We start from the raw sequence: 13,219 nt of genomic DNA, 5'->3' as shown, positions 1-13,219 counted from the left end.
TTGCACAGCTAAAACTTGTGTGCCAGTTGCACCCGTACCTTGGGAAGTCTGACTTGGCCACGGTAGTCCATGCTCTGGTTACATCCTGTTTAGACTACTGCAATGCTCTCTACGTGGGGTTGCCTCTGAAGACTGCTCGGAAGCTTCAAATGGTTCAACGATCGGCAGCCAGGATGCTAACAGGAGCGGCACTCAGGGAGCATACAACTCCTCTCTTGCGCCAGCTCCACTGGCTGCCAGTTTGCTACTGGGCACAATTGAAAGTGCTGGCTTTAGCCTTTAAAGCCCTAAACGGTTCTGGCCTGACCTACCTGTCCGAACGCATCACCCCCTATGAACCAGTTAGGACATTAAGATCGTCTGGGGAAGCCCTGCTCTCGATCCCGCCGGCTTCACAAGCCCGCCTGGCGGGGACGAGAGACAGGGCCTTCTCAGTGGTGGCCCCTCGCCAGGCGTGCTGTGGAACGCCCTCCCTACAGACATCAGATCGGCCCCCTCTCTATTGGCATTCCGGAAGAGTGTGAAGACCTGGCTTTTCAAACAGGTTTTCAACTAAGCAGTGCAATTGATTGATTTGTTGTTGTTCATTCGTTCAGTCGTCTCCGACTCTTCGTGACCTCATGGACCAGCCTACGCCAGAGCTCCCTGTCGGCCGTCACCACCCCCAGCTCCCTCAAGGTCAGTCCAGTCACTTCAAGGATGCCATCCATCCATCTTGCCCTTGGTCGGCCCCTCTTCCTTTTGCCTTCCACTTTCCCCAGCATAATTGTCTTCTCTAGGCTTTCCTGTCTCCTCATGATGTGGCCAAAGGACTTCAACTTTGTAATTGATTGATTATTGGAATGGAATAATGGACAATGAGTTCGGATGCTGATTCTATTGATGAGACGTGATGGATTGTTATAGTGCTGTACTGTTGTATTGATATTTTGGTGTTAATTAATTGATACTACTGTTTTAATTGATTAATGAGTTTGTATTGTGTTGTTGAAACTGGTTGTTAACTGCTCTGAGTCGCCTGAGGGCTGAGAGGAGCGGTATACAAATGAAGCACATAAATAAATAAATACATACATACATACATACTAAATACTAATACTGTCTTAGGCAAGGTTTTCCAGCTCTGACTTTCCCAGGCCTGGCCCTCCTTCTCCATTAACTACAATTTTGCCTTGTTGTTGTTTCTGTTGTTGTTATTATTATTCAAGGGGGGGGGGCTTTCACCTGGGACGGTGGCATGGAGCGGAAAAGTCCGCCAAGGCCAGAAATAAATAAATAAGGAGTGTATTGAGAGGCATTATTCTGGGAGAGGATGCTTGGAGCGTGTCGTGGGTTCGAGTGCCGCTTCCAAGGAAGTGCCGATGCGATCCGTTTGGCGCCTGCGAGAGAAGGCAGCCGAGCAGCAGCGGCACGAGGGGCGCTCTGCCAAAAAGGCAATCTGGGGCCTTTTAAACAACGGAGGGAGGAGGAAATGAGCGGCGCGGATGTATCTGCGGCCTGCCAGCGAAAGAGAGAGAGAGAGAGAAAGGAAGTCGGGGGGGGGGGGGGTTTCATGACAGCGGCTAAAAGGTCGATATTTTCCCTTAACACCCTTCTCTCTTTCTCTGGATGACTTAATCGTGTTCCGCTTGTTCAGAAAACGCTTCCCAAGAAGAGCAAAGAGTGGGGGGAAGAAGGAGAAGGAAGGAAGGAGGGAGTGGGGCAGAGGAGGGAAAGGAGGAGAGGAGGGGGCCGTGGCCCGGTCCCGACCTTGTCCGCGGCCTTCTCCACGTAGCAGGGCTCCTGCGGGGCCACCAAGAGCGGGACGAAGCCCGAAAGGAGGCGGTCCTCCTCCAGGCTCAGGAGGGAGAGGTCTTCGTCGGGGTCTTTGTAGAGGGACACTTCCGACTGGTTGACCGCCGTCAGGAGGTTGCAAAAGTCCGCCAGCGTGGCCCAGACGTCCACCGAAACCCTGGAAGAGACACGGACACACCCTTAGACGCTCTAGCTCCCTACAATGCATTTTGGGGTCAGTCTAGTTGACCTCTGGGGTTCCTCCCAGACCCTATTCAAAGCCTTATGCAAGCAATGGGTTGGCCAAGTCCTCCAAGAAGTATGGCCAGAATCACTGGGCTGTTGTAGGTTTTTCAGGCTGTGTGGCCATGCTCTAGAAGCATTCTCTCCTGACATTTTGCCTGCATCTGTGGCAAGCATCCACAGAGGTTGTGCTTCTAGAACATGGCCATGCAGCCCGAAAAACCTACAACTATCCTCCAAGAAGGCCTGTGGTTGGACACTAGAACCTGAAGGAAGATGGACCTCCAAGTCCAATAGAATAATAAAAATATAGTAATGTATTGTCGAAGGCTTTCATGGCCGGAATCACTGGGTTGTTGTAGGATTTTTCGGGCTGTATGGCCATGATCTAGAGGCATTCTCTCCTGACGTTTCGCCTGCATCTATGGCAAGCATCCTCAGAGGTTGTGAGGACACTTGCCATAGATGCAGGCAAAATGTCAGGAGAGAATGCCTCTAGAACATGGCCATATAGCCCGAAAAAACCTACAACAACCCAAAAATATAGTATTTTAATAATAATAATAATAATAATATAATACTAATAATATAATATAATATAATAAAAATAAATAAATTTTATTTCTTGCCCACCTCTCCTCATGATATGGTATATAAATAAAAATTATCTTATTATTAGTCGTAAAGGTAAAGGTTTTTCCCTGACATTAAGTCCTGTTGTGTCCGACTCTGGGTGTTGGTGCTAAGCTGAAGAGCCGGCGTTGTCCATAGACACCTCTAAGGTCATGTGGCCACTGGCATGACTGCATGGAGCGCTGTTACCTTTCTGCCGGAGCGGTACCTATTAATCTACTCACTTTGCATGTTTTCGAACTGCTAGGTTGGCAGAAGCTGGGGCTAACAGCAGGAGCTCACGCCGCTCCCCGGATTCGAACCTGTGACCTTTCGGTTTGCAAGTTCAGCAGCTCAGCACTTCAATCCATTATATTGTATCTATAATATTATATTGTATATAATATATAATTCTTTCTCCTCACACCTCTCCTCACAACTTGATAAAATATATAATTATATATTATATACAATATAATAAAATATATCCTATATAATAATAGTAGTAATAGTAGTAATAATGATACTCATAGTAAGAACCCAACAAAGACTTCTACCTCTTGAGTCTGGAGGAGAACCATCTCCTTTTGAGATTCATCCCAAGATAAAAGCAATGCTATTATTATTATTATTATTATTATTATTACTACTACTACTACTACTACTAATAATAATAGTAAGACCCCAACAAAAACTTTTCCCTATTGAGTCTGAAGGAGAACCGTCTCCTTTCGGGATTCATCCCATTCTTAGTCGTCCCCAAGGAGGCTGCGAAGATAAATGCAAGGCTATTATTACTATTATTATTACTACTACTACTACTAATAATAATAATAGTAAGACCCCAACAAAGACTTCTCCCTCTTGAGTCTGGAGGAGAACCATCTCCTTTTGAGATTCATCCCAAGATAAAAGCAATGCTATTATTATTATTATTATTACTACTACTAATAATAATAATAATAGTAAGACTCCAACAAAGACTTCTCCCTATTGAGTCTGAAGGAGACCCATCTCCTTTTGAGATTCATCCCAAGATAAAAGCAATGCTATTATTATTATTATTATTATTATTATTATTATTACTATTACTACTACTAATAGTAAGACCCCAACAAAGACTTCTCCCTCTTGAGTCTAGAGGAGAACCATCCCCTTTTGAGATTCATCCCAAGATGAAAGCAATGCTATTATTATTATTATTATTATTATTATTACTATTACTACTAATAGTAAGACCCCAACAAAGACTTCTCCCTATTGAGTCTGAAGGAGAACCGTCTCCTTTCGGGATTCATCCCATTCTTAGTAGCCCCCAAGGAGCCTGCGAAGATAAATGCAAGTCTATTTACTATTATTACTACTACTACTACTACTACTAATAATAATAATAATAGTAGACCCCAACAAAGACTTCCCCCTCTTGAGTCTGGAAGAGAACTATCTCCTTTTGAGATTCATCCCAAGATGAAAGCAATGCTATTATTATTATTATTATTATCATTATTATTACTACTACTACTAATAGTAAGACCCCAACAAAGACTTCCCCCTATTGAGTCTGAAGGAGACCCATCTCCTTTTGAGATTCATCCCAAGATAAAAGCAATGCTATTATTATTATTATTACTATTACTACTACTAATAGTAAGACCCCAACAAAGACTTCTCCCTCTTGAGTCTAGAGGAGAACCATCCCCTTTTGAGATTCATCCCAAGACGAAAGCAATGCTATTATTATTATTACTATTACTACTAATAGTAAGACCCCAACAAAGACTTCTCCCTATTGAGTCTGAAGGAGAACCGTCTCCTTTCAGGATTCATCCCATTCTTAGTAGCCCCCAAGGAGCCTGCGAAGATAAATGCAAGTCTATTTACTATTATTACTACTACTACTACTACTACTAATAATAATAATAGTAGACCCCAACAAAGACTTCTCCCTCTTGAGTCTGGAGGAGAATCGTCTCTTTTTGAGATTCATCCCAAGATAAAGGCAATGCTATTATTATTATTATTATTATTGTTATTATTACTACTAATAATAATAATAATAGTAAGACCCCAACAAAGACTTCTCCCTATTGAGTTTGAAGGAGAACCGTCTCCTTTCGGGATTCATCCCATTCTTAGTCGCCCCCAAGGAGGCTGCGAAGATAAATGCAAGGCTGCTATTATTATTATTATTACTACTACAACAACTACTACTAATAATAATAGTAAGACCCCAAAAAAGACTTCCCCCTCTTGAGTCTGGAGAACTATCTCCTTTTGAGATTCATCCCAAGATGAAAGCAATGCTATTATTATTATTATTATTATTATTACTACTACTACTAATAGTAAGACCCCAAAAAAGACTTCCCCCTCTTGAGTCTGGAGGAGAACTATCTCCTTTTGAGATTCATCCCAAGATGAAAGCAATGGTATTATTATTATTATTATTATTATTACTACTACTAATAGTAAGACCCCAACAAAGACTTCTCCCTATTGAGTCTGAAGGAGAACCGTCTCCTTTCGGGATTCATCCCATTCTTAGTAGCCCCCAAGGAGGCTGCGAAGATAAATGCAAGGCTATTTATTATTATTATTATTATTAGTAGTAGTAGTAGTAGTAGTAGTAGTCGTCGTCGTAGTAGTAGTAGTAAGATACCAATGAAGACCTCCAAAACCCACCCAAAAGATGACTAGGAGAGTGGAGAGATAGCAAATGACACAAAAGAGCCAAAAAAGAAAAGAAAAGGAAGGGGTGAGTGGGATTTGTAGTTTTCCAGAACCCGAGCAAGCCAGAGAGTTGGCCAAGAGAGTGACACAAAATGCGTGCTGGAAACGTGCAACGTCTTGCTTTGAGCGAAGGTAGGCCTAGGTAGGGGCCTCTCCATTCCTCGGAGAGGTGTAAAGGCATGAAGGGTCCCCCCAAAAAGGGGGGCTCCAGGTGGACCCATTTATTTGCCAGAGTCGGGGGTTTTCTGGGGGGGGGGGAGAGAGAGGAAACATCTTGCTTTCAGGAGTGTCCTGGGACCCTCGCGGAAGGAGCGGCCATTAATCACGGAGCGGCCCACCGTCAGAACGGACCCTCAAACGGCTTGCCCAGGGGCCGGGGGTGCTTCTCCCTTCCCGTTCCCCCCTCCCCAAAATCTTCCAACCACCCTGGCTGCCAGAAACACTGGATGCCGGAGAAGGAGGGGAGCTTTAAGGGGGTCCCAGCATCCCCCAACGTGATGTAATGGGAACCAGGCTACCAGCTTGAAAATAAACAGAGATGCAGCCCCCCTTCCACCCCCCCCACCCCCGTTTGGAGTTCGGATGGAGATACTCCGTTTGAAACTACCTTTCGATTGTCATTTCTTTCCCCCCCTCCCAAAAATCTTGCAAAGTCTACGGACTGCTGCAAGACCCCAAAGCAGGAGTGTATGCCTGGCTTTTGGGGGTCTCTCCTCGTTCCCCAAAAAGGATGGGGATCGTCCTTCGGATTCTCATTTGTGGGTGTCCAAACATTTCCCCGAACGAGGAAAACGTGCAGGGCTTTCGGGGGTCTCCTTCCCAAAACATACAGGAAGAAAACATCCTTTCCCCCCTTTTCCACTGTCATTAGTTCCCCAAAAAGGTATGTTTTGTACCCCAAATTTAGGGACAGCTCAAGGACCCCAAAGCGGGGAAGATGGGGCTCCCCTTGTTCCCCAAAAAGCCTGGCGATATTCCTATTTGCTTCCCTTTTACTCACTGTTTTTGCCTTGCCCCAAAATGTACATTTTGACCCCAAAGCAGGAGTGTCTGCCTGGCTTTTGGGACTCTCCTAGTTCCCCAAAAAGGATGGCGATATTCCTATTTGCTTTCCTTTTACTCGCCGTTTCTGGCTTCCCCAAAAAGGTACGTTTTGACCCCAAAGCAGGAGTGTTTGCCTGGCTTTTGGGGCGCTCCCTGTTCCCCAAAAAGGCTGGTGATGTTCCTATTTACTTCCCTTTTACTCGCCGTTTCTTGCTTCCCCAAAAAGGTATGTTTTGACCTCAAAGCAGGAGTGTTTCCGTGGATTTTGGAGTTCTTCTTGTTCCCCAAAAAGGCTGGTGATATTCCTATTTACTTCGCCTTTACTCATGGTTTTTGCCTTGCCCCAAAAGATACGTTTGGACCCCAAAGCAGGAGTGTTTGCCTGACATTTGGAGTTCTTGTTTGCTTCCCTTTTACTCGCCGTATCTTGCTTCCCCCAAAAAGTATGTTTTGACCCCAAAGCAGGAGTGTTTGCCCGGCTTTTGGGGCGCTCCCTGTTCCCAAAAAGGCTGGCGACATTCCTATTTGCTTCCCTTTTACTCACCATTTCTTGCTTCCCCAAAAAGATACGTTTTGACCCCAAAGCAAGAGTGTTTGCCTGGCTTTTGGGGCCTTCCTTGTTCCCCCCAAAAGCCAGGCAATATTCCTATTTGCTTCCCTTTTAGTCGCTGTTTCTTGCTTCCCCAAAAAGGTACGTTTTGACCCCAAAGCAGGAGAGTTTGCCTGGCTTTTGGGGTGCTCCCTGTCCCCAAAAAGGCTGGCAATATTCCTATTTACTTCCCTTTTACTCGGTATTTCTGCCTTTCCCGAAAAGGTACGTTTTGACCCCAAAGCAGGAGAGTTTGCCTGGCTTTTGGGGCGCTCCCTGTTCCCCAAAAAGCCTGGCAATATTCCAATTTGCTTCTGTTTTAGTTGCCGTTTCTAGCTTCCCCAAAAAGGTACGTTTTGACCCCAAAGCAGGAGAGTTTGCCTGGCTTTTGGGATGCTCCCTGTTCCCCAAAAAGCCTGGCAATATTCCTATTTGCTTCCCTTTTACTCGTCGTTTCTGCCTTCTCCAAAAAGGCTGGTGATATTCCTACTTACTTCCCTTTTACTTGCCGTTTCTTGCTTCCCCAAAAAGGTACGTTTTGACCCCAAAGCAGGAGAGTTTGCCCGGCTTTTGGGGTGCTCCCTGTCCCCAAAAAGGCTGGTATTATTCCCATTTGCTTCCCTTTTATTTGCAGTTTCTGCCTTGCCCCAAAAAGGTATGTTTTGACCCCAAAGCAGGAGAGTGTGCCTGGCTTTTGGGGCGCTCCCAGTTCCCCAAAAAGGCTGGCAATATTCCTATTTGCTTTGGTTTTAGTTGCCGTTTCTTGCTTCCTCAAAAGGTACGTTTTGACCCCAAAGCAGAAGAGTGCCTGGTTTTTGGGGCAATCCCTGTTCCCCAAAAAGGCTGGCAATATTCCTATTTACTTCCCTTTTAGTCACCATTTCTTGCTTCCCCAAAAAGGTATGTTTTGACCCCAAAGAAGGAAAGTTTGCCCAGCTTTTGGGGTGCTCCCTGTCCCCAAAAAGGCTGGTATTATTCCCATTTGCTACCCTTTTACTTGCCCCAAAAAGGTACGTTTTGATCCCAAAGCAGGAGTGTTTACCTGGCTTTGGGGGCTCTCCTTGCACCCCAAATGGGATAGAAATCTCTTTTTCCACCCCGAAAAAGGTGTGCTTGGTCCCCCAACGCGACCCTGTGTGCCTGCAGGCCCGTCCCCTCTGAATCCCCCCATAGAAAGAACCCCCAGCCCTTGCTTTCTCCCATAAAAAGCAGCCTCGGAGGCAGTCCAGCGTGGCTGAAGGCGAGGAGCCGGCCTCCCCTTGCCTTTATTGCTTTCAGCTGGTACTTGAACCCGGGTCCCTGGGCTGCCTTGGCTCCCGTCCCGGCCCTAATCCCCCGGAGCTTTCTCCTCTGCAGCTGTATGACACTGCGCTGACCCCGAAAAGGATAGGAAAATAGAAGCGGTGCCAAGCCAGAGTCTCTTTTTCATTTGGGGCCTGGCGCCCGGCCCGGGACCAAGGTTACATAATGGGAAACATCATCGGAGAGGAAAGGGAAAGAGAGAGAGAGAGAGAGAGAGAGAGCCCGGGCCCTCCGTGATGCCATATATCTCGCTAATTGGCCCTGGGACGCATTTATCACCCGCAAAGGGGTCCTCCAGAGTGGAAATTCGGGGGTCGGTTTTTTTTAAAGGGGGGAGGGAGGGGGTCCGCATTCCGCTCCAAGAAAGGAAGGATGTGGCATTTGCTCGAACTCCAGGTGGGACCGAGAGGAAGCCGAGGAAGGAAGGAAGCAAGCCGGCCTGCCTCGCAGGGCTATTCGGGGCACAGCGCTCTTTGGGGGCGGGAGCCGAGAGGGACACTGCCCTCCCAGTTAGGACATCCGCCCCCAAGAATGACATTTCCCAGCGTTAGAGCCATTCGACCATGGATGATGTGTGGCAGTCTCCTCCTCTGTCAGGAGGGCTTAGATGGTGATTTCATTCATCACAGAATGGGGTCAGACTGGATGGCCTTTGGGATTCCCTTCCAACTCTAGGATCCCTTTATTCCATGAAGCTGGGTGGCTATCTGTCGGGAGGGATCGAATTGTGTCTTCCTCTACGACAGAACAGGGTTCGGACTGGATGGCCTTTGGGGTTCCCTTCCAACTCTAGGGTCCCTTTAGTCCATGAAGCTGGGTGGCTATCTGTCGGGAGGGATCGAATCGTTCTTCCTCTACGGCAGAACGGGGTTCGGACTCGATGGCCTTTATTCCATGAGGCCGGGTGGCCATTTGCCGGGAGGGATCGAATTGTGTCTACCTCTATGGCAGAATGGGGTTCGGACTAGATCGCCTTTGGGGTTCCCTTCCAACTCTAGGATCCCTTTATTCCATGAAGCTGGGTGGCTATCTGTCAGGAGGGATCGAATTGTGTCTTCCTCTACGGCAGAACGGGGTTCAGACTGGATGGCCTTTATCCCATGAGGCTGGGTGGCCATTTGCCGGGAGGGATCGAATTGTGTCTACCTCTATGGCAGAATGTGTTTTGGACTGGATGGCCTTTGGGTTTCCCTTCCAACTCTAGGCTCCCTTTATTCCACGAGGTTGGGTGGCCATCTGTCAGGAGGGATCGAATTGTGTCTACGTCTATAGCAGAATGGGGTTTGGACTAGATGGCCCTTCCAACTCTAGGCTCCCTTTATTACATGGAGCTGGATGGTCATCTGTTGGGAGGGATCGAATTGTGTCTTCCTCTACAGCAGAACGGGGTTTGGACTGGATGGCCTTTGGGGTTGGTTCCCTTCCAACTCTATGCTCCCTTTCTTCCATGAGGCCAGATGGCTATCTTCTGGGAGGGATCGAATTGTGTCATCCTCTACAGCAGAATCAGGTTTAGACTGCATGGCCTTTGGGGTCTCTTCCAACTCTAGGTTTCTATCTACATACATACCTATCTCGTAAAGGGTTTGACCAGATAGATCTAGAGATCTTTTCTAAGTCTAGCATTCGACCTACCTACCTACCTACCTACCTACCTGTCCATCCATCCACCCAATCTCTCTCTTAGATCAGTGGTTCTCAACCTGTGGGTCTCCAGATGTTTTGGCCTTCAACTCCCAGAAATCCTAACAGCTGGTAAACTGGCTCTTAGGTGATTGGACTAGATTCTAGGATTCCACCACTGACCTACCAACCTACCTACCCATCTACCCATCTATCTATCCATCCATCCATCCATCCATCCATCCATCCATGCTTCTATCTCTTAGAGCATTGGACTGCATAAGCCTTGGGATCTCTTCCAGCTCTAGGATTCTATCCATCCATCCATCCATCTACCATCTCATAGGGGATTGGACCAGATTCTAGGATTCCACCATTGAATTATCTATCTAGCTATCCATCCAACCAATCCATCTCGTAGAGGGTTGGATTGGATAACCCGAGGTCTCTTTCAGCTTTAGGATTCTATCCATCAATCCATCTATCATCTCTTAGGGGATATGACCAAATTCTGGGATTCCACCATCGACCTATCTATTTATCTACCTACCTATCTATTTATCCATCCATTTTATCTCATAGAGGATTGGACTGGATAACCTTTGGGCTCTCTTCCAGCTCTAGGATTCCATCAACTATCCATCCATCCATCTCTCTCCTTTTCTCCATCCATCCATTCTATCTTTTAGAGGATTGGACAGGATAACCTTTGGGCTCTCTTCCAGCTCTAGGATTCTATCCATTCATTTATCTATTTATCATCTCTTAAGGGAGTGGACCGGATTCTAGGATTCCACTATTGACATATCTATCTATCTATCTATCTATCTTTCTAACCATCTATCCAACTATCTAACCAATCTATCTCTTAGAGGGTTGGACAAGATTCCAAGATTCCACCACTGACCTATCAATCAATCAATCAATCCATCCATCCATCCATCCATCCATTCTATCTCTTAGATGATTGGACTGGATAACCCTTGGGCTCTCTTCCAGCTCTAGGATTCCATCATCCATCCACCTATCTATCTATCTGTCTGTCTGTCTGTCTGTCTGTCCGTCCGTCCGTCCGTCCATCCATCCATCCATCTCTCTCTTTTTCTCCATCCATCCATTCTATCTCTTAGACTGGATAACCCTTGGGCTTTCTTCCAGCTCTAGAATTTCACCATCCATTAATCTATTGACCCATCTCTCTCTCTCTCTCTCTCTCTCTTTTCCCCCATCCATCCATTCCATCTCTTAGAGGGTTGGCCTGGATAACCCTTGGGGTCTCCAGCTCTAGGATTCCATCATTGATCTACCTATGTATCTATGTATCCATCCATTTCTCTCTCCATCCATCCATCCAATCTCTGAGAAGGTTGGCCTGGACACCTCTTGGGTTTTCTTCCAGCTCTAGGATCCCATCATTCATCTATCCATCCATACATCCATCCATCCATCCATTTCTCTCTCTCTCCATCCATTTATGTCTTACAGAGTTGGATTGGAGTTTCGTCCAATTCTAGGAATCTATCTTCTCCCATCCCATCCATCGATCCATCGATTCTATGAGATGACTCTCTTCCAGCTCCATCCATCCATCCGTCCATCTATCTCTTAGGGTTCCACAACCCACCTATCCTATCTAATCTATCTCTCTGTCAACCCATTCCTCTTTCTCTCCATCCATCCATCTATTTCTTAGAAGGTTGGACTGGCTGGTCCTTGAGAGCCCCTCCCAGCTCTCTAGGAACCTATCCTACCCACCTATCTCCCTCCCTGATCTCTTAGAGGGCTGGACCGGATGGCCCTTGGGGGCCCCTTTACGATCCCACGGTTGACCTATAAAGCTCCCTTTCCCCACGAAGGAAGGGAAGGCATTTCCAGGCTATGTTTTGGGGGGTCTCGATTAAGGGAGGCCTGGGAAGAGTGTGTGTGTGGGGGGGGGGGTACGCGGGAGGGGGGCCCAATGGGTTTGCCATCTGGAAGGCAGCGCTGGGCCGCCCTCCACCCACCCACCCACCGCAAAAGGCTTTCCGGGTTCTGGCGCTGCAGCTGCGAGGTTGGTGTGTGCCTCTCTCTCTGAAACAGGCTGGTATTACACAGGAAACGGCGACCACCACCGACCGAGGGGCCCAACCGCCCCCTCAGACTTTGGTTAATCTCAGCAGCACCTCTGCCCCACTCCCACAGAACTGGAAAGGGACCTCCAGAGGACATCTAGTCCAGCCCCCCCAAAATTGAGGGAAGACACAATCAAAGCCCTCCCGACAGATGGACATTCAGTCCCTGCGTAATACTATTAACACTACTACTATTAATAGAACCTTACACTTGGAGGAGAGCCCAGGGGTCATCAAGTCCAACTCTCACCAAGACACAATCAAGGCTCTCTGGACAGATGGCCATCCAGTCCCTGCTTCATACTATTATTATTAATAACAATATTACTAGTATTAATAGAACTTTACACTTGGAGGAGAGCCCAGGGGTCATCCAGTCCCTGCCTAATAGTATTACTACTACTACTACTACTACTACTAATAATAATAATAATAATAGAAACTTATACCTGCAGGGGACCCCAGGGGCTATCCAGTCCCTGCTTAACACTATGAGTAATAATAATGATAATGATAATAATAATAATAACACCAATAGACCTTTACACGTGCAGGAGACCCCAGGAGCTATCCAGTCCCTGCTTAACACTATGACTAATAATAATAATAATAATAATAATAATAATAATAATAGAAACTTACACGTGCAGGAGACCCCTGCTTAACACTATGACTAATAATAATAATAATGATAATAATAATACCAATAGAAGCTTACACCTGCAGGAGACCCCAGGGGCTATCCAGTCCCTGCTTAACACTATGACTAATAATAATAATAATAATAATAATAATACAAATAGGACCTTACACCTGCAGGAGACCCCAGGGTTTATCCAGTCCCTGCTTAACACTATGACTAATAATAATACTAATAGAAACTTACACCTGCTGGAGACCCCAGGAGCTATCCAGTCCCTGCTTAACACTATGACTAATAATAATAATAATAATAATAATAATAATAATAACAATAATAATACCAATAGAAACTTACACCTGCAGGAGACCCCACGGTTTATCCAGTCTCTGTTTAACACTATGACTAATAATAATAATAATAATAATAATAATAATAATAATAATAATAATAATAACAATAATACCAATAGACCTTTATATCTGCAGGAGAACCCAGGGGTTATCCAGTCCCTGCTTAACACAATGACTAGTAATAATAATAATAATAATA

At 46.1% G+C, this 13,219-nt stretch overlaps 1 protein-coding gene across 1 annotated transcript in view; it reads right to left on the bottom strand.

Annotated features, from left to right (window-relative positions):
- Nucleotides 1-13,219, bottom strand: part of SMG6 (SMG6 nonsense mediated mRNA decay factor) — a 108,937-nt gene that overhangs the window by 35,975 nt on the left and 59,743 nt on the right. Inside the window, exon 13 of the mRNA XM_060756764.2 lies at nucleotides 1,750-1,951. Coding sequence (XP_060612747.2) covers nucleotides 1,750-1,951 — 202 coding nt within the window. The remainder of the gene's footprint in view (nucleotides 1-1,749; nucleotides 1,952-13,219) is intronic.

Source organism: Anolis sagrei, chromosome 11 (assembly GCF_037176765.1).
Source record: "Anolis sagrei isolate rAnoSag1 chromosome 11, rAnoSag1.mat, whole genome shotgun sequence".
Taxonomy (NCBI): domain Eukaryota; kingdom Metazoa; phylum Chordata; class Lepidosauria; order Squamata; family Dactyloidae; genus Anolis; species Anolis sagrei.
This window is presented reverse-complemented; position numbering and strand designations above follow the sequence as displayed.